Source organism: Brachyistius frenatus, unplaced genomic scaffold (assembly GCF_029030835.1).
Source record: "Brachyistius frenatus isolate BFR_SWC_R1_liver_20210118 unplaced genomic scaffold, ASM2903083v1 Contig_10, whole genome shotgun sequence".
NCBI lineage: Eukaryota > Metazoa > Chordata > Actinopteri > Embiotocidae > Brachyistius > Brachyistius frenatus.
Genome location: NW_027210609.1, coordinates 3,557,008 through 3,582,710, shown reverse-complemented (window position 1 = coordinate 3,582,710; position 25,703 = coordinate 3,557,008). Strand labels below are relative to the sequence as shown.

The 25,703-nt window shown below is 40.9% G+C and overlaps 2 protein-coding genes across 11 annotated transcripts in view; one reads left to right on the top strand and one right to left on the bottom strand.

Moving 5' to 3' along the window:
• Window positions 1-7,285, top strand: part of LOC138616549 (poly(rC)-binding protein 2) — an 11,996-nt gene extending 4,711 nt beyond the window's left edge. For 2 of the 7 annotated variants that reach the window (XM_069690927.1, XM_069690926.1), the window contains exons 9-13: window positions 313-354; window positions 1,436-1,535; window positions 2,355-2,407; window positions 2,756-2,925; window positions 3,655-5,971. In XM_069690927.1, coding sequence (XP_069547028.1) covers window positions 313-354; window positions 1,436-1,535; window positions 2,355-2,407; window positions 2,756-2,925; window positions 3,655-4,108 — 819 coding nt within the window. In that variant the 3' untranslated portion in view covers window positions 4,109-5,971. The other 5 variants (XM_069690932.1, XM_069690931.1, XM_069690928.1 and 2 more) reach the window with 5 other exon arrangements.
• LOC138616548 (mitogen-activated protein kinase kinase kinase 12-like) lies at window positions 6,987-25,703 on the bottom strand. Of its 4 annotated transcripts, XR_011310598.1 has the most exons (15): window positions 25,264-25,703; window positions 22,783-23,315; window positions 19,937-20,120; window positions 19,368-19,559; window positions 18,698-18,856; window positions 16,456-16,614; window positions 16,155-16,263; window positions 13,737-13,846; window positions 13,280-13,396; window positions 12,820-12,957; window positions 11,633-12,344; window positions 10,920-10,987; window positions 9,746-10,046; window positions 8,359-9,602; window positions 6,987-8,314 (listed from the first exon to the last, which is right to left on the bottom strand). XR_011310598.1 is itself a non-coding variant. In XM_069690923.1 (14 exons), the coding sequence occupies exons 2-14, from the start codon at window positions 23,273-23,275 to the stop codon at window positions 9,489-9,491; spliced, it is 2,856 nt and encodes a 951-aa protein (XP_069547024.1). In that variant the 5' UTR covers window positions 23,276-23,315; window positions 25,264-25,703; the 3' UTR covers window positions 6,987-9,488. The 4 variants fall into 4 exon arrangements, 3 of the variants coding, with proteins under 3 accessions (XP_069547024.1, XP_069547026.1, XP_069547025.1); XM_069690923.1 differs by having other exon boundaries at window positions 6,987-9,602; XM_069690925.1 differs by having other exon boundaries at window positions 6,987-9,575.

Genomic DNA, 25,703 nt, shown 5'->3' with positions numbered 1-25,703 from the left:
TGATCCAAAATGCTTTTTGATGCTTGTTGGCCTAACATTACAAGGTCTTTTATCCTACTAAATACCTTTTTTATTCTTTAAAACAAACATCTCTCCCTCTGGTCTTCTTTGATTCCACTGTAATGTCTCTTAAGGATTTCTCTCTTAAGGATTTGTGGAGACTTTGGACAAGACATACATGTTGATATTCTTTATTAACTTCTGATGAAGCTTTGATGTTAAGCTTTGTATATCAAGAACGATCTACCTGGAGAAGTTACCCGACAGAATCAGCTATGAGGCCTATGAAAGCTTTGTTTTCATTTGTTTCAGGCATATGCCGTACAAGGACAGCATGCGATTCCACAGCCGGATGTAAGTGCAGTAGACATTTTTACATGACTCCCACCCATAATTATATCCGTTCTCTTCCAAAATGTGCAGCCGCCCACACCACGTTTTACTGCCTGTAACTAGCTGAACTTGACCCTAATTTTATTTTGCCTCCCTTTGACCTACTATTATCAGTTGGTTTTTTTTTTTTTTTTTTTTTGTTTTTTTTAATATATAAAGAACAACTGTTCTGTATAGTTCCTCTGTTGACTGGCAGTCAGTTATTAATTAAATTGACATTCATTGTTTGTGTTTGTCCAGACTCTCCACTGTTGCATGAATAATAATGTTCCTGCTGCTAAGTCTTTTCCTTTTTTCCCCTCGTGTTGTTTTGTTTCACATTTGACGTTCATCAGTCTCTGTGCGCGAACATATTGGTCTCTTTTTCCCTTCATTATTTCTTGCCACTAGTCACATGTTTCAATTAATCTCTCTGTCTCTTTTTATTTTAAATGAGTTCCATCAGCATTGGATGTGATTGTATCTAATTAGTCTTACCTGCCACTGGCTATTAGTATCACAGCAGGGAAGTATAAACTAAGAGATACAAACTAATCTAGCACAGTAATATTTATGCGGTGACACATAAATATGTAATCTCTTCCTGAAATGTTCCCTTCCAGATTTAGTAATAATGTTGGTACAGCGTGATGCTACGTTGAGACAGTCTCAGTTCATGTTCAGCTCTCGTGTTGGTGTTGGTTAGGAAGTCACCTGCATATTGAGCGCTCCCTCGCTTGAGTATTGTGACTTTGCCCAGAACCCGAAGATACGAGAAAGCTTTACCAAGAGATGCAGCCTGCACTTTGGAGGATTACCTACGGGGTACTCCACATAGACAAAATCATAAAACACAATGATTGTCAGACACCAGTGATCCCTGTAGAGCTTTGTGCAACGATAAGAGATTTACACAGCACAGATTTGAGTGATGGATGTGTAAAATCTGTTTTTGGAGGTTCTTTGTGTTCGTGTATGTACTGATATTTGTTCTGTTTTTTCCCTCTTCCTGTGTTTTCCATTTCCTCCATTTCTCTCCCTGCCTCCTCTCTCACTCTCACAGTCTTCCTCTGCTGCTATCTCTCCACAGCTCACCAAGCTTCACCAGCTGGCTATGCAGCAGAGCCCTTTCCCCATCGCACCAAGCAACCAGGGATTCACTGGTATGCAGCACAACGAGGCCTTACGGGCTTTCGATGGCACAATTTAACTGGTCAGATTAGAAACTCGCGTTTTCAAATGCATTAAATCGCTGAAAAAGAGGGGAGGAAAAACACATTGACACAACAAGTAGTGTCAAACTAGTTGTAGCCGTAAGTTACGCAGTCACTGCTGGAGGTGGTGACCACGCACGCACTCACTCACTCACTCTTGTACATCAGTTATTTATGGTTCTCAATCATATTTGAGTGGTGACAGTTTGAACTGAAATATGTGTAGAAAATAGCTGAGCTTAAGTGCAAACGAGATTTATGGATGAGGATGAATAAATTTCCCCTCGGGGATTAATAAAGTAAATACCTACCTAATAGCCAAACATATAGTTAAATAATTGTTTAAAAAGTCTTTGTCGTTTAGCTTTTTTTTAAACCAAGACCAGATTCAAATTGAGTGACCAGGAAAAATGGAAACCCCTGTGTGCTTTCTGTTTAATTTTTGTACTTGAGTGCATTATATTGAAATCTATATTTATTATTTTTACATATTAAAAGGGGCCAAAACTATTAAAAACACTGTTTATATTGTAATTCAGGATTATTATTTTTTTTAAACGGATTTAAAAAATAAACTAGTAGATCTGCTTTTTGAAATGAAACAAATACATGCTGGATTATGGTCGAAAGATATGGTTGTATCTTAAAAATCTTGAGTATCACTATTTTTCATTTGTCTTTTGGTACTCATTCACTTTGATATCTCTCTTTTGAAGTAGTAATTGTTGGTTTTGCTCATTTAAGGCATTTTCTCATTTTCTCTGTCAGGGATAGATGCTTCTGCTCAAACCAGTTCCCATGAGATGACCATTCCAAACGATGTAAGTCAGTTTTATCAAAGCCAAGGCATGTTACCTCATGTAGCCTATTAATAATATGTAAAAAGGAAACGGTATGTTTTGCAAATGAAAATCTGCTTACAGGTAGTGGTGTGTAGTGCTGTGTATATATATATATATTTTTTTTAACAGCAATCATGAATCTGACACTATTATAGGGACACAATGCCAAATCGAAGAAGTCTCCTTTTTATGCCTTTTTGTCCTGAAAAAATATCACAAAATGGGCTGTGACCACCTAGTGTGCTTTATGCGAGCCACATTTATGAGAATAAAGGTTGTATAAACGTGTTCCTTACATTCATGTACCTGTACCTTCTCCGCCTTCAGCTTATTGGGTGCATCATCGGCCGCCAGGGAGCCAAAATCAACGAGATCAGGCAAATGTCGGGCGCCCAGATCAAGATTGCAAATCCAGTGGACGGATCAACTGACCGCCAGGTTACCATCACAGGCTCTCCTGCCAGCATCAGTCTGGCCGAGTACCTCATCAACGCCAGGTGAGATAATTCAGAAAAGTGCATCAACTTCCAAGCAGGTGATTGATTCAGTCGTGGGATTCAGACAAACGAAGCGACGCATCAGCTGCGTTACATTTAGTTTCACTTGAAGTCAAATTATCGGTCTGCGCCGGGGCAGTTCAGATGAAATTGTCGACGAATGTTAAGAAAACACAGCTTACTCGGCCCACGTTTCTTTGATCTTTTTTTCCTGCCGTTTTGTCCCACGCCGTTGCGCTGGGCTGTCACATCTCATTCCTCCTATGTCACAAGACTACAGTAATCTTTGAAAGGCAAATAGTTCATGTACCTGTTATCATGCAAATACATAACTTGTCTCCGGGCCACATCAACGTTTATAGTTTGGATGCGAGTGAATAGCATTTTTTTTTTTTTTTTTTTTTTTACTTCTGCCAATCATCACGGTGGTGTTTGTTAGCTCTCTGTCTGTCCGCACTTGTGTTGTTCCCCTTTTTTCTGCCCTTTATTCCTGCACTGATCACTAAAGATGTGATTATTTGCCTTTTCCCTTTTGCCTCTAATTGATGCCTTAATTTCGGATGAAGCTTTTTTATCTTGTTTTGGTCACATCCCTGAGTAATTTCCCTCCCACACCCCACCCCACCCCTCCTCCAACACCTAACACCCGACCCCACCCATTGCTTACCAGCCTGCCCTGTGACCCATCCCGACTGTGTTGTCCCTCTCTCCTTGTCTCTCTTTCTACAGTGTAGAGTCCTCTAAACCTCCTCCCTCCTCCTCCTCCTTGAACCCTGAACAGACCAGCCTGTGCCCTCCCTCCACCTCTACTACTACTACTACCACTACTACTACTACTACTACTACCACCACCTCCTCTGCTGCTACATCCTCCTTCTCTTCCTCCTCCTCCTCCTCTTCCTCCTGTGTGGTGCTCCCCACAGCCTCCATTCCTCTGTCCTTGTTGGCTCCAGGGCCGCCTCCTCCCTCCTCTTCCTCCTCCTCCTCCTCCTCCTCCACTGATTCCCTGCTCCCCAGCTCTCCTGCCTGTGTGTCCAGTCTCCTCAGTCTCAAGCCCCTCCCTCTCCTGGCCCTCCATGTTGTCAGCGGGGCCAGTAACCCCGCACACCCAATCCCCACTGAGCCCAAAATCGCCCCAGAGCTGGGCTCCAAGTCTAAAAGGCGAAGGCTCTCCCCTTACTAACGAAGGAAACATAAGTCATCTACTACTGAAGTACTGACAATGCTCTTTGTTGTCTGTACCTGCACTTGCTTTTGTATCTGGCTGTGCCACGCCTCGCTTACTCCAGAAAACAGCCCCTTGTTATAAAGCCAGAAAGATGGTTAATGCCATATTTATAAAAATAGATACCCGTAGCTTGATTTCACCTGTCGATTGAGTGCATTATATTTTTAAATGACTTTGAACTAAGCATGGACAGGGAATTCTTTCACTGATTTAGCGAAGCATTTCTCTTTGTGGAAGCTCTGCTCAGGTAGCGGCTCTCTTTAAGATGTCACATTGTATTTATGGGAATAGTTTTCTTGTAGTGAATTTTAAGTGAGTATTGTTAGCTGGTATTATGGAGTGTATCATGATGACTGCCTTTTTTTTCCTTTTTCTTTTTTCTTTCCCTTATGTGAGATACAATTGTAATTTCAATTCAAACTAAATGTGCCCTCAGGTATCAAAGCCACCAAATCATCTTTTGGGTCAGGGCTATTAAACGTCATTAAGTGGGCCAACGAGGAAAATCACTGGAGGCTTGTGGGCCACACAGAATATAACACACCTTTTACAGTATAATGTTAATAGATAGTAAATAAGTTTATTGAACAATAAACACACTCGTTTGTTACTTGTTGCAGCTGGCAAAGTAAACAAAACTTTACAGCTTTGAGAGAGACATTTTGAAAGTTGTTGTTAGCTCAGAGTGCAGTAAGAGGGTTGACTGAATGTCAGTCACAGCACACGGGGTTTCCCTGATCCTCCCGTCGCCAAGGTTACCCCATGAGTTCAAATGCATACTCCTACTTGCTCATATCCTCCTCTATGGGTGAAAGGGGCTCCGAAATATATACCTTTGTTTTATTTATTGTATCACACATGCCAGCTTGATTTCCAGGCAGCCTCTTGCTGGCCATAGAAAAATTCAAAAGGGCCACATCAGGCCTGCAGATAGTGGTAGAGCAGGCCCGCTTTAGGTCATGCTATTGATATCAAAGATACAAAAACATTCAAACACCTCTGCTTTAAAGGATCACAGCTCCATTACCGAACCTTTGGGAAATATGTATTCACCTTCTTTCAAAGAGTTAGATGAACCGATTTATAGACATCTGATATGTCTGTTTATATATGAAGCTATAGCCCACAGCTCGTTAGCTTAGCTTACCATAAAACCAGAAAATGGGGGGGGAAACAGCTAGCCTACCTCCGATCAAAGAGAACCAAATCTGCCCACCTGTTGCCAGGCAACTAGCAGAGAATTATGCTGCCACATAATCTCCCGTAATACAGCATATTGTCATTTCCACACGTAAACTATCAAGATATAATGTGTTGATTAGTGAGCTTCCAAGGCAGTGTCTTACCTTCTGCATAGAGCTGCTATAATTAGTTGATTTGCAGAAATGTAACTCAACATTATATTTCAATAATATCTTGAGTCCTTTTACCTGACAGATTGCAAAATTAAAATAAACTGGTAAATGGAAGTAATTGTTTGTTGCGGTCCTAGTTTGGAGGCTTGCTGTTTCCTTCTGTTTACGGTGTGTATGCTACGCTAAGCTTTCTATATCCCTATAAACACGAGTGATGGGAATTTTCTCATCTAATTCGTAACCTGAAGGCGACTTTAAGTGTTTCTCTTTGTGTTGATGAAACTGGACATCTAATTGTCTTTTTTTTATTCTATATCTTAACATCATTTTTGAAGTTCTGATCTGAATGATGAGTTTTATTATAATTGTGTACAGTAAATGACCTTGTTGTTTATCTTGTCTGTCTGATTGCATGCCTCACTCTCTCTCCCTCCCGGGTCTCCTGGTGTCTCTCTGTCTGTTTCTCCAGGCTTTCTTCTGAGGCAACAGGACTGGCAGCCAACTGATAAGACACTGCATCTGCACTAAATCTCACTTTTATATCATCGGCTACCATAAAGCAGTCAATGCAACTATCCAACTTTAAGAGTTTATATATTATACCACCTCTTCTTCGTTCTAGATCATGTCAACCACCACTGATTTTGATCCACTGAGTTCATTATTTATTTTCTTTAGTTTTGGTTTTAGTACAAAAGAAGCAAACAATTAGGTTTTTAATTCCCTTTTTGACTCAAGTTGGAGGTTTTAATGATTTGTTATTAGACTCTTTTTTTTTTTTTTTTTTTTTTTTGATGGATCTTTCGCTCTCTTCCCTTTTCTTTCTTTGCCATCACAGAGGAGTAGAGTTGGAAAACTCTTAATAGGCATATAGATTTAGTTCTGTACAGTCAGTTTTTTTTCTTTAAAAAGGAAAAGACAAAAAGGAAAAAAATAAAAAAGTATCAAAAATATGAATAGAGTGACTGTTTTATTCTGTGTTTATATGCGCCCCACTTTTTTTTTTTCCTCTCCCAGTTCCACCAGTCGGTCTGTCCATTTTATGTCCACACGTATACTTGTTTTGAGTATTCGCAGCATCCTCCCCCTTTGTCACCTTTTCAACTGAAGTGCTTGTAACATGGATTACACTTACGTCACTGACGAGAATACGTAGCTGCACATGCACTGTCACTGATTATATTTGGTTGTGACGACACTCACAGATGGATTTATCCAGATAATTTAAAATGTGTATTACTACGCATGTCACTTTTTTCCTCCCTCTAAATGTCATTCCTGTTTTCCCCCTCTCCTGGTCCTGAGATCATGTGTTGATATTCTGCTGGGATGGGAGGTTTTTGGGGTCTGGGCTCGGCTCAAGGGATTAGAAGCAGAGGGTTGCCCTCGCTTTTTTTGTAAAGAATGATATATATACTTAAAAAAAATTAAAAAAAAAATTAAAAAAAAGTTGGAATATTTGTTTTAAATGGAGGAAATATTTTTTTTTAAACTACCAAAGGGGGATTATTAACTCCTGGACGCTGACTGATCTATTAAATGTGATGAGGCTGAGAACTGAAAGCATTGATGCTCTGGAACTAGACAAAGAAAGGGTTGTGAGTTAACACTAGTTTCCTGCTCTTTGTTTTGCTCAAGTCAGAATTATTTTATTTTTTATTTGCAGGCAGGAAAAAAACAACTTTTGTGCACGTTTTTTGAGACTGTAGACCTGGGTGCCACAACATTGTTTAAAAAAAAATACAGAAATAAAGATGTGAAATGCTCAAACCACAAATCCTCTTGAGTTTTGTCACTGTCTGAAGTATATTGGGAACACGAGTTGAGATTTTACAAGTTTCTTTTTATTTTAAATTGTTTCTTAAATATATTTGTTGTACAGTTACAATAATGCAATATAAAAAGCACACATTTCATAATGGGGTTTCAATCAGCATGGTGGGAAACGCACGTACCTCCAAAGTCGAGACACTAGAGGGCAGTAGTCTTGCTTTTTGGCAACATTTCATCCTGCTGGAGGATTTTTAGCTTTAGACATTGAGGGGGCGAAATGAGTTTTAACTTGCTCTATAAATGTAATCTTGTTTAAAAAAAAAAAAAAAAAAGCTGCCTTTTCTAGCTTATTGAGTGTGACTTGATCAGTCATAGATTAATGGAACAGGATGGCATGTGCTGTTGTACAGTCAGATTGAAGCATTAAGAAGGCTTGTCAAGGGACACAAATACATCAACACCACAGTTTTTATGTATCTTATTTTGTTATGACGGAGCCCTTTCACATAAGTTAAAAATGACCATCAGTTGGCCAAGATTTCCGCTGGTGAGGACAATGTCTGTGAACTTTGTGCAACAATGTGATCTTGTAAAGCTTCACTAAGTTAACGGTTGGTAATTAAGTAAAAATGGGAAAATCAGGCTGTCGTAGACCTCATTTTATACATTGGCAGAAAAACTTCAAAGTTGGGATCCTAATTTTTTGGACTTATTCAATGTCGGGGACAAAAAGTTCTAACATAAATTGTCTTGTGATGTCATGTTTCTACCACAGGTGAAGCAGTGGCTGTTTAATTTCCTAAAACAATACTAAAAGCAACACTATAGACACAAAAGGGTGTTTGCATAAACAGAACTGTTAACACTGCTAAGATTGTGGCCACATATGGAAATGCTTAAACTGAGTGAGACAAATAAAAACCATAAATGTAAGAATATTTTAGTTTTTCTGAGATCTACTCTGGTGCTTTGTGTCCCTGTCATACACGCCTTCAACCATTTCACTAGAAATGTCTGCTAGAAATCTGCAGTGCTTCTTTTGTTGCATTTGTTCCGCAGAGGAACAAATGCAACAACTATATATCCTCTATGGAACAAATGCAACATCCAAATCACTGGGATTTGAGTCACAAACAGTGAAAGTGTTTTGATTCATATAGGCCATCCATACTTTTTCACAAGCATGCTTTCTAGATGCTATATACACCCCCAGATGCTCAGAAAGGGGTTTTCAAACTGGTGGTCTGTTTTAATACAGTAAACACTGCAATACTAAGTTAAACAAAAAGCCTGCCTGCCCTCAATGAACCTGAATGAGTCCCAGAGCAGACATATTGCTTCTTCTTTGTTCACATGTTGTTCCTCTTCCTCTGTTTTGATACTCAGACATGAACAGCAGCTACAGTACATTCTACTACCACAAGCTTTTCGAGGTTCAAATAGATTAATGCCACCTAATTAGAAACATCAGCACCTTAAATTATACAATCTCACATTTAAAAAAATTTGTTCATTTTACAACATCACATATTTACATCAATATTAAAACTCAGAACTAGAAAATGGAAACATAATTCATGACACAATAGAAATAAAAAATGTAAACAACACAAATGAGATGTAAACATTGTTTTTCAATTAACGGTCACTAAAAAAAGTGATAATAAATTAATTCGTGCATAACGTTGAGAGGAAATGTAATGTGACACAATGATTACGAGCACATTTTATAAATTAAGTGCAGGCTGCAACAACATTGACGATTAAACTTTAAAATGTTACAAAAGCCCTGAAAGAATTTCAAAATCAAGTTTTCATATGACACGATGTGAAATAACTCACATTTTCATTATAGACAAAAACACAGAAAATTGACATGGAAGATGGCAAAAGACATTATTTGACAGATGTGTTAATGACCTCTTTGACGGAGGCCTCTGTTGTCGTTATGGAGAGAACACAGAGGGGCTGTTGCTCCGTTAGGTTGGCTAGTGCCCCGACTCAGCTTCAGATGCATTTATCTCCAAAGGAAACGGGATCCTCTTTTTTTCCCCCAGGATATCAGGTTTTTGAGAACACAGGTCTTCATTTCCTGCCTCTCCGCAACGTCCCTGATCCCGACACCATTGTCGAAGGTCTGGAAAAGTGATCGAGGTATTCAGAGGCCACATCTGTGGGTGTACTGAGAGGGTTGAGGTGTTCGGCTTTCACCAGTTGGTTGGAGGTTGGCCGGGCTCTGCACTGCACGAGTGGTCCAGCTCTGCGCTGTCACAGTCCGAGTCATCATACAGTCCCTGCTTCGGAGTAGAAGCATGAATTATCTGCGTTAGAACAGGAACAGATTCTTGGAGGGTGCTTTATTGTTTGCTTGGCATATTCTGAGATATTTGATAATATGTGCATGTCTCTGTACATATATGTTGCTATTTAGTCTTTTTTTTTTTTATCATTTTTTTATGCTTACCTCATAATTGTGGTCATTTGAAGCGAGCTGCGTTTTAACTTGTTGCAGAATAGCTTCCTTTTCAGACAACCCGTCGGAGCCCAGTTGGGTTGGGTCAGATGGGTCGGCAGGAATTTCTGAGCCCTGAGACAGCAGGTCGTCGCTTTTGTCGTCCAGGCGATCGTCGGTGTTGGTGCTGACCACGTCGGGTGTGCCACTGTGGGAGTGGTCAGTAGTGTTTCCCTCCTCACCGTCCGAGACCGATAAGTTCTCTGAGCTAAAAGTGGACAGGGACTGGCATTTGGTGATGCTCACAGGCCGCCTGAGTGGGTACAGAATAGGAGAAAGAACATACAGTATATTCATGAACATTCACACTTCACAGTGGGAAGAGAAAGAAAGGCAACATGCTGCCCGGTGAATTCTACTGGGCCACGTGGAAATAAATTTACATGACAATATCCATGCATGGAAGTTAAACTTCATGCCTATGTTTGTGTCTTCTTGGCCACATTTGGCATTACGTTGTGGAGCATGTGTAGACATTTCTTATGCACTACAGCTGCATCCCTATTCCTTACTGAAGAGTTAATCCAAGTTAGTTTGTTTGTAAGAAAGTATTGTAGTGTGCTCACACTAGGAAAGTGACAAAATAACTTCTACTAAACAGCATGCGTACTACAATCAAACTTAGTTTTCAGTATGCTGTTGATTGCAAAAATACAGTGAACTCAGGAAACGCTAAACAAATAAAACCACATGCAGACTGTGGTGAAACAGCTCCGGACACATACCGAGTCATTCTTAAATTTAATGGCAGTAATGTTTTAAAACCACAACCTTCCTGTTTGCATAAGACTTAGAAGTGTGTTTTTAGTAATAAGGGACTTAGACACAGCAAAGGTGTTTTCAATTATGCTTCATTGTGGCTGATTAGCCTTCTGTTCAGGTTGAAAAGCAGCTATACTAGTTAATACATGAGGTGAGAGAGTAAAGTGGAAGAGATGTGAGTGAACAGTGGAAACAATCCAGAGGACCAGTCATGACTAAACTGTTGAGTGGAAAACTTAAACATGTAATTCTGGATTTGTGTCAGGAGGATCAACATCTAAACTGCTTTGGAAGGATGCACATGCAGCAATGTAAACACATTGAGCGTTCAGTGATTATATTTAATGTGTTTCACAATTCTTACCGTCTCCTTGGCAGCTCTACTTCACTGTCCACTTCTCCCTCCTCTTCCTCTGATGACACTCCACGTCTCTGTACAGAAAATTATCATTGAGCATGTTTCAATGTTACACTAATTAGACTTATCCCAGCCAACATTCCTGAGCAGCGTGATAAGATAAGAATGACTCTGTCCATTTATGACTCAAAGCTTGTGAAGCTAAAAAAACTACGAAAAAACACTTTAAACAGGCATTTGAAGTTGCAGCTATAATTACTGACAAATCATGTAGTAGCAATAATTACAACCTAATTTAGAGGGCTGTAACAAAACATTTGAATTTGAACTTCTCATCACAGTTTGTAGTTTTTGTGTAGCATCCATATTTATGGCACAGCCTTTATAAAAAATGTGTTGCACCTAATGGCGGGATGGCGACTATGTTTGACGGATTAAAGACCAACAGTTTTTGACTAATGGACTTCATCTGTGTCCGTTATTACAGTAAAACAATGAAATCATTATATGGTGGCATTTTCCTCCTGTGTGACAGCTGAACTGATGCTGATATGGTCGTTCATACACACTTGTTACCCACTGTAGCAACAAATGAATTGGTTTGATTTCCCTAAAGCATCTCCCTGCTAATTAATCTTTGCACTGTTTTAATGCAAAAGTCAAAATGATTTTGTGGAACTGGGTCACAGTTAGAACAGTCAATGCCGCTCGAGTCTCACCTGACTGCGTGTAACTGCTGCCCTGTAGAGCAGTGCTGCAGGTGTGAGGCGCTGACTTCTGGGTGAGCGTGTTATCACTGTCCCGTCCTCCTTTTCCTCACCCTCATGGGGGACGCGAGGGTTCCCGAGCACAGACGTTCTCCCTGCAGCAGCTCCTCTGCCACACGGAGAGTCAGGGCTACTAGAGAACGGAATAGATGCTGCATCTTCGCTGGGCGTGTCACTGCGTGGAGGTGTTTCTGCAAAGTCATCAGCCCCTACGCCCACTTCGGGCCCCTCCTCTGGCCCTCCGGTCTTTCTACTCTCCCCCAGCCCAGCTGAGGCGCTCTGACTGCCTGCTCTGTCCAGCCCGGGCCTCACCTGCCCCTTCCTCCGGACTTCAGCCTCCAGGGTGGTTGAAATGAGATCGGGGCTGGAGGAGGACATCTTCTTGACCAGCAGATCGTGCTGCAGGCCCCTGAGGGCTGCACTGGGGTCCAGATGGTGCTTGCTGCTGGGAACAGACGAGGTGGCGTTGACCATCGCTAGAGACGAGGACAGAGTGGCTTTCAGCTGAGCCAAGTCCCCACTGCTGCCTTTGCCAGCCTTCCTGTAGCGGGGTTTTCCTCGGCGTGAGCGGCCAGGGGAGGTAGAGCCCTTGTTTGGGATTGTGACCTGGGTCATGGACGAGTCCAGTTTGGGGAGGATGACTTCTGACTTTAATAAGTCTGGCCTGGAACCGACAGGGGCGGAAGTAATTTAATAAACATACATTATAAAGCAATATAATAATGGCTTTATGATGTGGTACATCCACCATATCTCATTTCCTACCTATGCAATCAGTGGATTTAAATAGGATGCAAGGCTTTAGAAACAGGTCATAATGATACATTTAATTCATAAATGTTTCAGTATATTTAAAACTTTTTTAATCAGTTCTTTAAGTAGCTGGAAATTCTAGTTTTTACTCAACTAAAAGTAACTAAAGTATTGTTTTAAATTGTAGATTTGGTTTTTGAGTGATTATTTACAGAAGCAGGACAGTGTATACAGAAATAATTAAAAATGAACTACACTGTCCTTGTTTTTGAAGAAGGAAAATATTACCTATTGTCACAGTGCGGCTCACTAATGTCTCATTGTTCCTGAACAACAAAGAATAGGGGTGCATATAATGTGAGGAACTTTCTCCCTTGCTGTCTCACCTCTTGCTGTATGAGGGCAGTTTCTGAGGTACGTTGCGTTTCTTCATGAGTTTCTCCATTGAGTTGGAGGAGGCCGACTGTCTGGAGCTGTGGTGCTTGAAGCAGCCCGGGTACTTCTTGTCCAGCGAATGCTCCCTCCTGACGGTTAAACACAAACCCGATACTCGTTTAATGGATGTCAATGGACACTGAGCGTGGCGTGGGAGAGCACTTTGTAACATGCGATGGCCTTGTGAAACCAGATGTAATGGCCATTTACTTCACATTGCAGATGAACCTTTCCATGCTCTTTTATTACACCCTTAACCACTGTTGATGAATAAAAAGCTGTTAGCTCAAAGTATTTTACAGTGGGGTTAATTTAGACTTGACTGCAATATAGCACGATGTGTCTCCTTGAATTCCAACTTTATCCTCCTGTTACTTTCAAGAGAAGGTAAGAACAATGCAGTTTTCTTACTTGAGCAGCTCTTTCTCTTTGATCTCCAGCTGGAGCATGATAGCATTGAGTTCCATGTAGAGATTATTGGCTCTCTCCAGTTTCCTCTCATAGTGCTCCCGGATGTCCAGCGCATGTCTGTGTGGAGAAGGACGTAAATACCCAGACAAATACCATCATCCACTACAACTACTGCTTATAAAACAGATTTAACTTTATACAAAAACTTGTATCTATCTACTGTACATTCTGCAAATAAACTCCGCAAGCACTCCTTCTGTTTTCCAGTGCTGAACATTTACAGATAAAGATCAGAAGTATTAGTAGTATTATAAGGGTTTCGGTCCATTAAGACATTTTTCTTGCACCAGACTTAAATAAAAGGCTGGATATGAACACAACCACGTCTTTGCTTTGAATCTGGTCCAGTATAATTAATTGGTGTTTAGTGTAGGAGTCTGTTTTCAGCATATCGAACCTGAGTTCTTCTCTGCGTCGTTTGATGAGCTCCTCGTCCAGCCTGTGAATACACGTCCCCTCAGACTTGATCTTCTCAAAGTGGTGTCTCACCTCGTCCCTCCACTCCACCTGATAGGACACATAAACACACCTCCATCAGAGCAAGTATTAATGACCTAGATTAATAAATGTATGTTTTTGTGTTGACAAGGGTTCAGATAGTTTTAAACTACAAATGGTGTCCTCTTGTCATATGTCTACATTTACCATGATTCCTTTTGATTACTGCTTTTATTCCCAATCGTACTACCACCACTAGTATTACTACTTCCAACCTTAGTGCTGATAAATTCGAAGTTTCTGAAAAATAAAATATCTAAAATAAGTTTTAAAAATAAAAAAAAAATGCCATGGGATGTACAGTGTAATGCATGTGCAGCAATTAGAAAAAGCCAGCAAAGTCAGTAAAATCACCAGTGGAAGTCACAGAGGATAATACTTTTTTTTTTTTTTTTTTTTTTACTGTATCCATCAGGGAAGATACAGCAAGGGACCAAACAAGCACTTTCTTCATCATATATTCAGAATTTTATGTTTTTGCAGCTTGTTTTTTTCAGCTGCTGTCACAATCCTCTAAGCACTTTTTATTTATTAGATTTGTACACTTAGAAAATACTGCTGTTCCTGCGTTTTACGCTGAGATGATTATGGAGGACTTAAGTTCATTTAAGTAATATTAACATCAAATGTTATCAATGCTGAAAGTGAACTTAACTGCACGTGGATCTCGTAAAAAAAGCTCTTAATTTGCAGCGTGACTAAATTTCTATTGTATCATTGAAGCAAAACCCATTAGGCTGTCAGATAATAATCAATACACAGGGAGCAAAACTGAACATGAACTGACGGAAAAGAAAAGGCGTTGTGGGCATTTTCTCGTACACAGTGGAGCACGACAGCTGTTATCTGATACCTGCCACATCAAGAGACAAAGGAAGCTAGATTTATGACTGTGTGCATATACATGCATGTGTGTGTAACTCTTGCATGTGTGTACAGCTATCGGTGCACAAGAGACGCTGGTCTTATTAAGCTAATGGACTTTGTGCACACTCTTCTATGTCTCCAGTCCCCTCTTTCTCTGCTCTCTTTGCTCTCTGCTCCCTGCCATTAAAGCAATCAATACACTCCAGCAGCCAATACTTCTTTCTAACGTCACAAGAAAAATCCATTATGGGGCAGAGAGGAGAAAAAGTGGGGAGGGTTGCAGGGGGAAGGGAGACAGGGAGAAATAAAGGATCAAGGATAAGTGGAGTGGGTGAAAGAGGTTTATGTTTTGCATGATGAGATACAACCAGAGGGAAAAGCAATGGATTGCCCAAAGGAAGGAATAAAATTGTATTTATTTTGTGTGTTTGTGTGCACATGTGTGTCTCACAATTATACATGCTTGAGTTATAAATGGATCTGTGGTCCCGGATGGCTGAGCAAAGCCATATCTTCCACACAATTATACTTTTCTACGTCTCCTCTCCTTTATCTATTTGGGTTTGTGTTGGTCTCATGAGATTTGTTGTGTTCTTCCATCCCCCACCCAGTCACAGGTAGCCACACACCCTCTTTCTCCATCACGCCTTGATGTGATGGAGATGGAGAAAGAGGTCTTCCCCGCCACAAATCAGCACTCATGTGTGACATGGAACCAAGGAACCAACAATAATATGTTGTGATTGAAGGGACAGGTATAATTAGTGGGGTCCCAAGAGGCCTGCAGCCCCAGTGCAGCTGCAAATTCTGCACTGCCTGCATTTACTGCAGCAGACTGGAAACAAATGGCAGTGGCTTGACAGCAAAATGAGTATTAGTGACGCTGGCTGCTGTCAGTAGGAGGTTCTCTTTTAAGAGGGATACACGCCTCACGGGTTCTTAATTTAATGTTCATTTATGTTAAGGGAGAACATGATAGTTCTAAACTATATTTAACTGCAATTACACTGCGTCTGAACAAGATTATGATTTCAGTGCTATGCGACTTCATTCTCATGTTCTGTTTATTTTCTCTCATGTCTAAGCTGGCATTGATAAACAATATACATTTCTTTTAAAAAGCTAATTAAATGGGTGGAATTTTAAAATTGTTTTTGTCTTAAAACAATACTAACATGCCAACATTTACAGTGTACTAAAGAGTTTGTTGGTTACTCCTGTTCAAGAAATGCCTTTTTTGGTGTGAGTAATGGAAAACCACAGTCCTTTTTCTGTTCACGTGAAGTCAAAATGAAGCTTCAGAAGTCTGCGTTAGACAAATCAGGTGAGTACCCTGCCAAGGTGCAGTGCTTTTCAGTTCTGTTTCCTCTTTGCATTACATTTCCTTCACTGCAACTCTCTCTGAGGTAAAACCCAGGGAGGAAACACCCAAAGGATAAAGGCTGCTTACCTGAGACTGAAAGTAAGTTTCTTGTGGGGTCGATAATATATCTGCCGAGGCGATGTCCAGATGCAGGAGGATCTGTCGAAATGAAGGTCTGTTCCTGGGCTTGCAGTTCCTATAAATAATTTAAATAATTCTTTATTAGCTTCCTCTCTTTTAAGATATCTTTTTTATGTTATTTTATATGTTCTGTTTATGACTTTTTCCACCTTCTTAAAGCAATGAACTTCATGCATCATATTTTCAAATTACTTCGTTTGCCCCACCCCCCCACCCCCTCTCTCCCCTTCCCCTCCCGCCTGCTCACCAGCATTGCCTCAGAAGCAGTTTGAAGCTGTCTGGACAGCTATCAGGTACAGGCAGCTGCAGACTGTTGTTGCCCACTCCCCAGATGATAGCAGATGAGTCCACATCCTTGTAGGGCACCTCTCCTGTCAACATCTCCCACAGCACAACGCCAAACGACCTGCAGAGAGATGTGGAATATTTTCCTTTCAGACACATTGATAAAGATGTGAAGTGACTGGATGAAAAGTAGCCCGACTGAAATATCACACATTTCAACTTGGTGTAAAGAAATCTCTCTTTTTGAAATGTTGCTGCAGAAGTTACATCTAATGGATGTAAAAAAAAATATTTAAAGCAAAATTCTTTGATGCTATTGCCTATTTGGTGGCTTAAACTGAGTGTTTTGAAGATTATATTATTACTTTTATATAATAAGAGCCAGAATGATGCACAAATACTTCCTAGTCAGTGCTAAGTTTAACTAATATTGTAGGTTTTATTAATTCTACTGATATTGGGTAAATTTATATGCCATCTAATAAATATATGACAACTCTAGAAAATACATTGTGAAAAACTATTTATACTTTGAATTTACTCCAGTTCAGTGTATTATTGACTGGCTTTACCTCTGTTTGGTATAAGGACAAGAGAGCGGGCCCACGGGAAAGGTAACTAGGGAGAGTATGTTGCTGGTGACTGCCTGGGTTACCATGGTGACCGTGTGCAGTATCCAAGGTGCCAATAGCATCACATGTAGGGTGGAGGGCGTGTGTGATATCGTGTTTACATGTATATCTTTAGAAACGCTCCATCTCCATGATTCATGATATTAATGCACAGCAGAAGAGGACTGGATTTCAAGGCTTGTATTTTCCTCCCCTACGTCTTGGTTCAGAAATTACTTCTAAACAGCATACACATTACAAATAATAGTGTTTCTCTATACAGTTTATTATTTAGTGACATAAAGGAGGATTTACGAAATGATTTAGAAACACTCCACATCTGTTCTGGCAATTTTCATTTGAAAATAGCAAAATGAAAAAAATAAAATAACCAGATAAAATAAGAGGTAAGAGTGCCTAGGCACTAGTAAAATGAAAACAATGATCAAGACTGCAGAGGGTTGATTTATTGTTTTCATTTTGTTGGTCTGGATTGAATTAGTTTCAGCCTAAAACACAAGCCACACGACTGTCAGCTGACCCTAAGAGCCATGTTTCTGAATCTAAACCATAGTCAAAATGGCTGTGTTTGGTAAATCGACCACAGTGTTACAGAAGGGGGCATTTTCTTATTTTACTGTGCAACATTCTTGAATGTTTTAAGATATGTGTGCAACTCTATATTTCTTTATTAATGTATTTATCACATATAGTTTTAAAGCATCTAGTCTTCAGCTAACATAATTTTATTTTTCATTTCAGATATATTTAGTGTGTTTGTTGACAACCCACACATGCCGGTACAGTTTTTAAATTACCATTCTGTTGAATTGAGCTGACGTTATAAGATGTTACTTTTCATTTTTGTTGACTTAACACACCGTGAGTGTGTTCAATTCTACCTCTGCTTAGACTAGTATAGTCCTTACAAAATAAAAGCAACATGAGTTGTCCCAGCTGTCACTATATAACAGCATCCAACAAAATGGAAAACATGCAACATGACAATACTTAAACACAGCCTCTTATTGTCTGACGCTTATTTTGTGGTATGAACGACTATCAAGTGATTAACATAAATTTAAACAAAACTGCACAGTACACACCCATACTTTGCTTCCCTCCTACATCAAAAGCTTTTTAATCCTATTTTCACTTCTCTGCTAATGCACTGCTGGCTCTAGGCCAAACCGTCCGTAGGCTTGGAAGGTTATTCCAGCCTCTCCTGAGCACTGCAGCATCTGGCAAATCAATTATTAAATTAGCCAGCGTTCCTTTCAGGACGGAGAGGAAGACTGATGGAGGGATGTAGTACAGGAGGAAGAGAGGCAGAAAGTGTAGTGGGGGAGATCGCGGCTTAACACAGGGCAACCCATCAGATGCGGCAGAGCTCCTATAGGATTTCATGTAATGAGATATTGCACATAATACTGAATAGATTTTCCAGGAATAGGATCCTTTGCTCTATACTGTAGTAGACTGCAACTAATGAGCTTCTATGTTTATTCAGTGACAGAAAAGACAAATGATAAGGGAAAATTGTATAAGTTTGCAAAGTGTAAAAGGCCATTTTAAAAGGATTACGACACCTACCAAATATCCACCTTCTCTGAAACGGGTTCGTTGCGGATGACCTCAGGAGCCATCCAGGCTACAGTCCCAGCAAAGGACATCTTAGTGCTCTTGTCAATGAGCTCCTTGGATGTGCCGAAATCAGAGATCTTTACAGAGTCATCGTAGGTGATCAGCATGCTGGAATGAGACATTCAATTTTTCAAGTTTCAGTTTATCTGTGTACAAAAGTTAAACAAAAACAAATCCCATGTAATTATTGGTCTATTGGGTTATGTGAAAGTAACATAGCACATTATCACTCTATGTTTTGTCAAACATGGAGTTTCCTAATTCGGCCAGTCAGTGTATCTTTCTAAAGCAGGTTTCCAATGGAGAAACCACTATTTCTGTGCATTTTTCATATACTCTTGTCGTAATTACTGTGTTTCTTTCATCAATTAGTAACCCTGGTACGTTTTTTACAAGACACTGAAAATTGAGTAAATAACAAAATCAAATGTGTGAAAGTTACCTTTTTTTTTTTTATCTGTGTTTAAATTTCATCTGCTAGTGTAACAGTTCCAAAACTACCAATGTTAGACCAAGCTTTAAATGTAACTATATAGTAATATGTTTGACATTGGTATTTATATTCATATCCAAGAGATGTAGTCTAACAGTGAATCTTTAGCTGGTCAGCAGAACTCACTTGGGTGACTTGAGGTCTCTGTGGATGATCTTGTGGAGGTGAAGATAGTTCATGCCGCCAGCGATGCCCATGGCCCAGTCCATGAGCAGGGACGGGGTGATCTTCCTGCCCGCTCTCAGCACCTCGTACAATTGCCCCTGGGCGCAGTACTCCATGATGATGCAGTAACAGGGAGCCTGGGTACAGATACCTCTGAGAGAGTAAAGAAGAACAAACAGTATGTTGAAATAGAGCATGTAAGTGTTGTTACAACACATACTGTTACAAGTAAAAACAGGCTTTAGAGGCTTTAGATGTTAATAATGTCATCTGAGAGCTCCTATATGAGTTTAGAAAATGTTACAACCATCTTGATTAAAAATCCCTATCAAGACCTGTTAAAACTTGTTCAACTGAAGGCTGCATTTCTTAGTTACTGAAACGCTGATTGATATGACATGAGGGTTTCACTCACATGGCAGAGATTTTCAAAAAGATATTCTCCACTTGGGAAACATTCACATCAAACATTCAATTGACCCAATCTGCTCTCTCGCGATCCAACAACCCAACTTATCATTTTCACTAACTTGAAAGTTATGATGTTGGGGTGTTTGAGCTTCCGCAGGTGCTTGATGTCTGTCTCTTTGATGTGCCGCACTTTCTTCACGGCCACCTCCTGTCCATGCAGTTTGCCGAGGAACACGGCACCCTGTGCTCCGCTGCCCACCCACTGCAGGTCTGATATCTCCTCGAACGGGACTTCCCACGCCTCTGAAGGGAGAAACAGGTGGAGGCGAAGTGCTAGGTGAGTTTTTAGGTAACATATCAGTTATGGATACAGAATAGAGATTGCACCAACCTCTATGGACTACAGATCAGTTCCACCAACTGGAATGATGAAACTATGCTGCAATTCCATGTTTTAAAGCACAGCTAGTATTTTATGTTGACTGTTCAACATCACAAACTAAAAAAGACTACCAGACTGTTGATGTGCAACAGAATAGGCCACATGTGTTCTTTATTCTATAAATAGTAAGTCTATTTTTTATTTTTTTATTTTGTCCATACTGGCAGGGTGGTTATATGGCCAGCCAGTCAGTCAGTCAGTCCAGCACTTTGTTTCAGACTTAAATATCTCAACAACTACTCAGAGACATTTATGGTCCCCAGAGCAAGAACACTGAATATTTTTTGACATCATCTCCACTGCCCTCATAAAGTTGAAGTCTGTGGTTCAGTGTGAAATATCTTGGCAGAGGACATGGATTGATGAAACATTTACGAGCAATGTTCAAGGTCCCATAATGACTTTGGTGATCCCCTGGCTTTTTCTCAAACACTATCATCCAGTTACAACTTGGTTTATGGCCAGATAACAGTACAACAAATGACATTTCCATCAGCCTCAGCCTACCTATGTGTAGCGCTAATTAGCAGGTGTTAGCATGCTCACCAAGAAGGTGAACATATCTGCTAAACATCAGCAGGTCGTCAGTGTGAACAAGTCAGCATGGTAATTTAGCTCAAAGCAGCTCTGGGCCTAGGTCTCACAGAGGCACTAGTGTGGCTGTTAATTATATTAAAGGCTAAAACAAGACACAAAACATTCCAAAATGACAAAAAGTCTGTGTGTAAAACTAAAGCTGGTTGCTGAGAAAGGTCCTGCATCACCACAGGCGGTGTCGTACTGAAATGAAAGGTTAAACTTGTGACAGTAAAACCTGCTGAAAGCCTCAACACAGAGCCCCAGCTGATATCTTGTTTTGTAGCTGAACCTCACTTTAACCTAAGACTAGGGTGTACAGGCAGACAGACAGGGAGCTCTAATCTCCTGTGGGTAATTCTCCCTCAGCCTCCTAAAGCCTGCTTAGTGCCATTGTGGGGCTGACGCAAAACAGGGGTCCATCTCTTCGGAGGGGGTTGGAAGCAGGAGGGGATTTGAGGAACTAATGTGGATGTATGGTGAATAGGAGAGGTGGAGGGGTAACACTGGTAGTGAGTGTGTGCGCACAGAGATGGGAGGGGGATTCCCCACGGGTCAGCAGGGGTGCATGTGGCTGAAGACAGACTGTTAATACAGAGAAAATATATAGCCTCCACTGCTGCTGTTCTCAACCCGGGCAAAGAAGATTCAGACACGTTTATCATATTAATAAGGATGATATGAATGATTAATGCTCTCTAGTGACTGATTGAGGGCTCGGCCACTAATGAGCCCCTCAAATTTTCCACAATAAAGACAGAAGGCTATATCTGATCGACCAGAATCTCCCCATGTCTGCTTTGTTTGATTTGGAAAATTTAGGAAATTTAGCACATCACCACACGCCCCTCAGGACCACCAAGGTTTCTGCTTTTTATTGAGATATATTGTACCTACCAGTCAAAGCTTCAGAATAGGGCATTGTTATATGGCAAGCAGGCAGTCAGCTGCAAAAAGCTTGATTTATTTCACTTGTATAATATCCGTTTTACTCTCATCAGTGTGTGTGACTCCCTGTGATGGGGCACAGAGGAAGGGAGCAGCGAGGTGCAGATGGGCTGGGAGTGATAACAGCACAGGATGAAAAGGAGAGGAAGGGAGACAATGAGAGATGGAGCGAGGAGGGGAGATGTGGAAGTCAAACGGGTGATAAAATATCAGAAGGCAATAAAGACAAGGAGAGGTATAAAACTGCCACCTTTACACCTGATGTGTGATGCTGTATTTATTTTATCAAGTTTGTATTTGGCATCTTATCTGACTTAATGTGCTCTTGTCAGTGCTAGGAATTAGGTATTTCTATTAATGGATGTGTTTATATGTTTTAATGCTCAGGTGCAGGATCATATGTGTGTGTGTGTGTGTGTGTGTGTGTGTGTGTGTGTGTGTGTGTGTGTGTGTGTGTGTGTGTGCGTGTGTGTGTGTGTGTGACAGGTTTGTGTTAATAGAGATGAGAGGCGCAGGGTCAGAGCATGGCTATGCATAATTCATGAAGCAGATTTGGCAGAGGAGTCTCGGGGGAGCCCTGCGCTATTGTAGTGGCTGCAGACATAAACAACACAGCGTCACAGGGAGCTAGTTTCACAGGCGGGGTGGTAGTGGGAGGTGGGCACAAGCAGGCGAAAAGATGGGGGGAAAATATCAGGGGAAAATAAGCCCCTTTGTAGCTTTGATAGAGTCTCCTTCTCTGGCTGCAGCTCATTTGTGTCAAGGAAAAGGTTTGTTTACAACATGGCCTTTGTGGCAGTCATTTTTCTCCTGACTGTTTAATGTAATTAAACTGGGGGATAAGATCATTTAATTAGCATATCAAAGTCTCACACTGGAATTAAATGGGAGCTGGAGGGTGCTTTTATTGGAAAACTCAAAGCAACTATTAATTATAGTGTGTATAGATGTATTAGTGTTTGCATTTTATGATGAAATAAATTTGACTGCTAGACTCACCGTCCAGGTTATGTTTGTGCTCTGTGGAGTAAGCTTTGCCAATCATAGTCCAGACAGGCCGCAGACACCCAAACAACCCCTCCAGAAACCCTCCTCCCCCTCCTGTGGACTGGCACTGTAACCTGGCATCATCCGCATGGCTCCTGACCACACTGCTGTTCGGCTCCTGCCCCTCTCCCTCCGTCCTTCCTGGGCTCCCATCATGCTCATGGAGCTTCAGGACACTATTGGCAAAGTGCTCCTGTTGTTCCTCACTGGGTGTCTGATTGTGTCCAGCAGTCTGACGCTCTCCGCCTCCACCCCCGGGCTCGACAGCACCTCCGGTGTCTATGGAGAGGACGTTTCGGAGGACACACTGGGTCGGGGTCAAGTCCATTTCTGGGGTGCAGGGTGTTTCGGCATCGAGGCGGCGAAAGGATGGAGGGTCAGAGAGGGGTGTGTTGAAGCCGGAGAGAGAGGGTGATGGGGCACGAGGTTCATGAACGAGCGCCATGATTGACTGTGGTCATGAGAATGACTGAAGAACCGGGAGCCTTGAAGAGACCAAACAGAGAGAGAAGAATATTAAGAATTAAAATGAAAGGTAGAATTGTTCTTTTATCCTTAAAGTGGATTGTAAAGGTTGATGTAGCACCTTGATGAGTTTGTTTGTGATTGTTACTATTTTTTAGGCCTAATATCAGCAAAACATAGCTGTGTTTCCCAAGTTAGCTTAGGCAGCAGAGAAACTACCACTGAAAAAGGCCCAAGCAGCTCTGACCTATCTTTAAATGCAGGCTGACATCTCCCTTGAGCTATGAATAACACAGAAATGCATTATGGGGTTTCTGTATACCAGGGTTAACAGACAAAAAACAAACTTTACACATAACAAAGTAAATGTAAACGATGCAGGTCAACATCAGCATAGAATATGATAATCATAGCACAAAATTTCACATTATTCAAAACATTAATAATTTTCAGCATTTGTCACATCTCAGAATTCATGATGTATTACAAGCAAAGGTGAGTTATCAGTATACATGTATGATTTGATCAGGGCACTGACACTAACTAATCACTTCTGATGTACCGTATGTCTGAAAATATCAAATGCAACAACGTGAAACATGATTCAGGATGTGTGGACAGAGGACAAAAGATCACCCTGTCTGGATCATAAATCTGGAGAAGCCTCGGTTCAATATGATGAATTGCTCAGCAAATGATATGAGATCCCCCACTTGGCTAAATTGACAACCTCAGCCGCCACAGCATTAGAGAACCTACATTTTAAGTAATTTCCTCACATGTTATAGAATATTACAGATTGCATTGCTTTTAGTTTAGCATCTTGATTAATAATGGTGTTCTAGGCTGAATGGTGCCACAGCTGGTTATTTTCACGCTTCTTGAGGAATATCACTGGTGTATTAAAATGGATAAGCTTGGTGGCTGCAGAATAACGAGAGGATTCTGGAGGCTTCTTCAAAGCATTACATTTCACCAAGGAAAACAGCGTGTGCACGCTCAGTGGAGAATGAAAATGCGTTATTTCTTGTCAGAGCCTTTTGAAGTGATCCACTCCTCCTTTGCGGTCTCTGATGAGCAAGACTAAGAGGTGGCAGGTTTTACATGCTTCGTAAAATAATGATACAAATCAAAATCCTTCACAGTAGCCTCCTGTACAGTAGAGGCCTATTCAAGAAAGAAAAATCTTCCCTGAAAGCAGTTGGCTGAATCTCAAATATGTGGCTTATGTGGCTTATCAGTTTGCAAATCATTTAGTCATTGTGAGGTGCACTTCAGGTATTTCAGTTTGAAGGTCAATTTGAGTAAAATTACCAAATCTAAATGTATGTACATGCTATTGCTGACTATTATATCAACCATCTTTGATACCATTACCTAAATATATATCTGCCATTTGATATACCAATTGTACACAGTATACCCCAGATTTATGTAACAATTTATAATTCTTAGATTCATAGAGGTAATCCAAAATAAGATAGACTGGATATTTTAGTATCTGAGACACAACCATAAAAGCCAGGGAAAAATATCCTCTTTATAATTTTCTGCACGGAGAAGAAAAAAAAAAAAATCCAATTACTGAGACACATCTGGTGTACACATCATTCACAACCGACTGATCCTGTCTCCTAATAGTCCTGCTCCGGATCTCACTTTATTTATTTCGAGGTATCAGCTGCGGGAGCTGCAGGAGCAGGCTACGGTCTGTTACAGGCCAGTGCATTGTGGATATATCGGAGGCGCATCATCGCCTCTCCTCGAGACCTCTGGCGGTTTAGATCCGGTGCATCAGTGGAGCATCACTGACTGAAAACATTTAACTTTCAGCCAAACGCACGATACCAGTTTACATTAGAATAATAAAGGACAGGATGCGTAATTTTGTGCAAAGACCAGCTGCCTCTTCCTCTTGTCTAACTGTTAATCGCCCCGGCTGAATGCTTCAAATGTAACGATTCCTACCTCAATGACGACAGCTTGAGTCCATTGCTGTTGATTGCAAAAGCCGTATTCCTCTTTAGTTTAGGATTAAATCTAATAACAACCACCTAATAATTCCTCTTTTCTGGGTTTGTCGGCGTAATCAGCATCCACGCTCTGCCTCCTCCCCCTTCTCTGCATCCAGTGAGGTGACGGTCCGTGCCTCTCCTGCGTAAATTCACAGTAAACACAGCTACAGCTACGCTCCCCGTTGGTTCGCTTGTTTTCCTGCTCCTACACCTCCTCCTTTTCCATTACCCTCTGAGGATGCAAACTGCGCACACTCAGGAATTTATACAGCCATCTCACCTATAGTAAACACGACTGATGAGGAGAGGGAGAGCAGGGTGGGAGGGAGGCTGCGGCGATTTCCTCCTATCAGACGAGAAATGCGCTGTGATGCGTGGAGTCCGGTGAGACGC